The sequence below is a fragment of the Teleopsis dalmanni genome, chromosome X (assembly GCF_002237135.1).
Source record: "Teleopsis dalmanni isolate 2A chromosome X, ASM223713v2, whole genome shotgun sequence".
NCBI classification, from domain to species: domain Eukaryota; kingdom Metazoa; phylum Arthropoda; class Insecta; order Diptera; family Diopsidae; genus Teleopsis; species Teleopsis dalmanni.
This window is the reverse complement of record NC_051848.1, coordinates 5220418-5225512: the sequence shown is the minus strand read 5'-3', so window position 1 is coordinate 5225512 and position 5095 is coordinate 5220418. Positions and strand designations below refer to the sequence as shown.

Below are 5095 nucleotides of genomic sequence, written 5' to 3'. Positions count from 1 at the left end.
CATAGGAGTTTTACCATTCTCTTATGTCTAAAATAAAAATGGACGAATTCGTTTCGATTTCATGCTCCATATCACTACCATTTAAAAGGATTCGAATGGTCAACAAACTGAAGATATTTTCATCCGAAGAGTTTCGATAAATACGTTAAACATATATAGCACCATATTTATTCGGAAAGAGGATTATTCTAATAAATCGAAATAAAATATAGAAATAAAGGTAAGCCACAAGTGCTTTTTAGTGTAGAGATAGAAAGAATTATCTTGATCTACAGATCTGTTTGAATGCTTTTACTTGACAATAAATTTTCCACAAAAAATTTCAGAAGCAACAAAGAGTGACTGTAATTTATTTATTATAATGAAATTTTGTTCTCATTAAATTAAATTTTTTTTTTCAAAACTGTAAATTGATTATATATTATTGATTTGTCCTTTGAAAACGTCGCTACCGTTCTCGTCACGACACTTAAGCAACTGTAACAGATTATTAGGTAAAATAGTGCACGCTTTGCTTTGAGATCAGCTTCATTTTTTTAGGATTAATCGCTATAATGAAATTAATGAGGAAAAACTGCTGGTACATCACTCGGAGCACGATTTACGCACTCGGTAAATAGAGTAGTGGAAACAACTGCAGCATCAGTAGGAAAAGCAACACAATCAGGAACTATTGGAACAGCGTTATCAACCGATAACTTAGGCGGAACTTCATTAGCATCAGCATTAGCATATGTGGCATAAGCCGCAGCAACAGGAACAACAGGCACAGTTGGATAAGCAGTACTGACAGTAGGAGAAGCGGCAGGAATAGCAACTATGGAACTGTCAAGAATTGCATTATTAATTAAAGGAGAATCAACCAAAGAAGCAGCAGCAGTGTGTTGCTTAGGAGCAGGTAATCGCAATTCTTGTTCGCCGTTGATTTCACTATCTTCACAATTATTTTCTTCCATTGCGCTAAAGAGAGTGACTTCGTTAAACCTTATTATATTCCAATCAAATAGATAGTCATAAATATAACCGAAGCGGTGATACAAGTTGCGAAAAAGTGTACGTAAAAAATAATAGTCGGGTCTCTGCTCAAATTTCAATGTACGACAATAGTCCATATAGATGGCAAATTCATCAGGGCAGCCACTGCACAAGTTTGCAATCGAAATTGATTGCTTTTTTTCAGCAATTTGTTCTTTAAGTTGACGTTTGTTCATAGCTAACTGACCTTGCCATGGTAACGACCCCAAACCGAAGTATAATAGCACATAACCTAACGACTCCAGATCATCCCGCCGTGATTGTTCTATGCCCATATGAGTATTCATTGACGCATAGCGTGCTGTACCGGTTAAACGCTTATTTTCTCTGTACGGTATGTGTTCCAATGTGTCCGAATCAAGATAATTTTTTGAAACACCGAAATCAATCATATGTACAATATTTCCCCTTTTTTCTAAGCCCATTACGAAGTTATCAGGTTTTATATCACGATGTATGTAGTTGTGCGAGTGTATATAATTAACACGTTCTAACATTTGATCGGCTAACTGAAGTACAGTTTTCAAGCTGAAACGACGGTTGCAATAATTAAATAGATCTTCTAGTGATGGACCAAGTAATTCCATTACTAAGAAATTGTACTCTCCTTCTATGCCGCTCCAAATAAAACGAGGTATACCGAGACCGCCTTGTACACTCTTATATAGATTAGACTCAATACGCAATGAAGGTGGATACTTATTTCGCTTTTCCACCTTTACTGCTACTTCTTCACCGGTATCTGAGACTCCAATGTACACATCTCCAAAAGACCCAGCGCCGATTTTTTCAACAAAAACATATTCGTTGCAACCTTTAAGATCCATTTTTCATTACAACTGACACGCAAAGAGATGTATTGTGTGCTTATGGTTATGTAGTTGAAGTCCTTTATAATGTCGGACACAGAAGCTTGCAAGTGATGAATTTAGAGATTAATTTTATTTTGGTTATGATCAGGAAATCAGAGTTTAAACATATAGTTACACATAACCTTAATTCCGTTTTTAATTTAGGTAATTTACTCACGAATTTTCGCGTTTATTTTTACTCCAAATCGTACAACAAGAGAACAAAACTTATTTAGTTTGTGGATGAACAAATTTTTTAAAACTGAACTGGCATATAAATAATTTTTTTTTTTAAAAATCTGAGCTAACTTCGATTATTTACTCATCAACTTACTTTGTTGACAAGATTTTGAAAAATAATAAGTAATCCTTTATAAATAGTAATCGGTAATCGCTTACCATGTGCATCTTACCCATGTTATGATTAAATTCACTATCAGGAGCTATGTGATTTTTTTTAAGTTGGTAACATATTTTTGATACAAATTTTCTTTGTTTACCGACCTATTAAAACAGTTCTAAATGCCATTTCCCCGTTTTATGTTATTCTATTAAAATAATTCGGTAACCGGATTTCACAACATTCCACCATTTTGTTTTAAAGATAATTTTAAGTCGAATAAATGCTATTGATACGCATATTCGGAAACGTATGAGAAAAAGTCAAATAGAACGACAATCAATATTATGTGTAAAAGGTAAGCGGTCTTTTTGATCTTCAAATGCTTTAAAATTGATTCAAAAGAACTTATCACTCTTTAGTGAATCACGACAAAGCAACAGCATTACATTGTGGCCGGTTTCTTGGTATAAAGTAGATAAAAATAAGAAAAGGACCGACAGCATTGCGAAACTAGGTATCAAACATCAAATATTTAGACTTGCGTTATCCTGCACACTGACAAGTATTCATATACGGAGAAAAATTAGTTTCTGGAAAGACTCGCAGTATCTCAGATAGGCCAAGAAATTCATTAATCCATTTAAAGTAGTCTCTTATAATCTGTTTTATAATGAGTATTAAGAAACAATTCTCACAAGGTTTCTGACAGAGCACAGCTGACTGAGATATCATCATTACAAAATGGGTATTTTAAAAATCAATATCTACCTATCAGCTATCTAAACCACTCTACCATATGTAAATGCTCCAAACTAAGCAGACTTATCCATCTCTGAGGCAGATTTGTTGCTTTTTATATGCTTCCATATGTTGGAAGAATGTAATTTAAATTAGTCCATAATAATCTCTTTACATTAAGCAAAAGGAAAATTTTCTTTGGGTTTCTGAAAGACCACTGTTGCACGAGGAATCCACAAAATGCGCCTCTCAGAGACCAATATGTTCAACTTTTACAGTCGAAGTGAACACTTAAGGCATTCTCTGTGTATTCCATAAATTTATCAGCAGCAGACTTATTCATCTGGAAAAAAAATTCTGTGTTCCCTATAACATATAGAGCAATACAAAACCGTCAAGACGAATTGAAAAAATTGGTTTTTACTAATACTAGATATAGTAGTAAGTCATCTGAGTCTCGGTGTGTAGTATTCTAGTATGTGTAGTTAAGTAATAATAATGTCACTGCTAATATGTTCGCGGCAATAACTTTAAAATTAGTAAAGTTATTTACTCTGCACATCATTATAACTCTTTAATTTAAAGCAATGCCAGAACTGATGAAAAGTTACATATAAGAAAGAAAAGTAATTGATTTCGTGAGATTTGAAATATCAGCTGGAACAGAAATGAAAGTATTAAGATCACTTACCATATATGTAGAGAGTTTTATTATTGTATTAATTAATAGGAAATTTAAAAAAAAGTTTTGGTTTGTTTAGAACTAAACCATAAGATTGAGGCGCTGTGTGAATTTAACAAGGCTAGACACGAGTATTCACAGAAAAACTGTGAATTAAGTGATTTTTACTGTGAATGCCCGTATTTGGCCCCCAGAAGGGATAGATGTTTAGGGAAGTACTTTTTTGACAATTTGTCAGACTGTTCATTCATAAGAATGAGGATCTATTAAGTTATCTTCATTCGATGTGATGGATCTAGTTTTGGACTTTTTATGTTCTAAGGTTTCCTGGGATGTATTTGATAGCAAAACAGCAAAAAATTGTTAATTAACACTAGCGGAAAATTATCTACTGTCCTGCCACTGCAATTGATCAACCCAATAAGATACAGATAAAATATTAAGGAATGTATTAAGATATTAAATATATAGAAAATAAAAAAAAATATTTGGTTAATTGGTTTCTTAAGAACTAAAGCGGAAGATAGGACATAAAGGAGTGTGTTAAAAGAGAGTCTACCACATATATGAAGAATAATACGGCTATTCGAATTGTGGGATTAGTGATCGCAACAACGTATATATATACTTCCACAATAAAAAACATGATCATACGAATATTTGAAGATTATTAAAGACGTTATTCCTCTCAACTTTTAAGAAATTTTTTATTACTATAATTAAATTGACAAAAAAACAAACATTTTATTTCATTTCCATACGCAAATTTAAAATTTTATTTTAATTGCTGTTTTTAATTATTTAACATAAATATAAGATTAAAATCTTGAACTTTTCACAGGTATTTTCGTATAATTATATACCATTTTAAGTGCTCTAAACAATTGCAACAAAATTAATTTAAGCTCAGAAACTCATACATATATATATATATGTGTGTGTGTGTGTTCTGTGTGTAAGTATGGAAATAAATCACTTAAGTAGAATATCCTTGCTTAACTCAGTCAATATGACGTTCAAGTATTACTTGGGAAGTGCAGAAAAACAAATGCGTATGTGAGTCTGTCTATAATGAATAGCTCAAGTCTTACCAGAAACACGGAATGCCACATAAAAGTGCGTCAAGTATATAAAAGACATAAAATCAAATAAATAAATAAATTCTCTACGAAAGAATGGAGTAGAATGGAGCACTGTACGAGTACTGAAGAAAAAAAACCATAGAGAAAAGTAACAAAAACATTATTAACACCGCAAAAATGTACTTATAAATTCACATCATTTAAGCAGGCACACAAATACATGCATACAAATTGACTCATACATATGTGCGGCAGGTATTTGTGTGCGTTATGTGCCATATCCTGGATGCATAGGATACGGTGCTTGCTTGCATGTAATCCTCCAACGCTATTCACACATCGAGACAATTCGTCAAGACACAAA

The 5095-nt window shown here is 32.7% G+C and overlaps 1 protein-coding gene across 1 annotated transcript; it reads right to left on the bottom strand.

The window, feature by feature from the left end:
- Positions 1-413: 413 nt before the first annotated feature.
- On the bottom strand, positions 414-2112 carry LOC119690265 (casein kinase I-like). The gene has a single exon (XM_038105286.1). It carries the CDS (start codon positions 1860-1862, stop codon positions 561-563), a length of 1302 nt encoding a protein of 433 aa, XP_037961214.1. The 5' UTR covers positions 1863-2112; the 3' UTR covers positions 414-560.
- Positions 2113-5095: the final 2983 nt, after the last annotated feature.

Coding starts and splice junctions, on each gene's coding strand:
- LOC119690265 (XM_038105286.1), bottom strand. CDS start 1,862: ATGGATCTTAAAGGTTGCAACGAATATGTTTTTGTTGAAAAAATCGGC.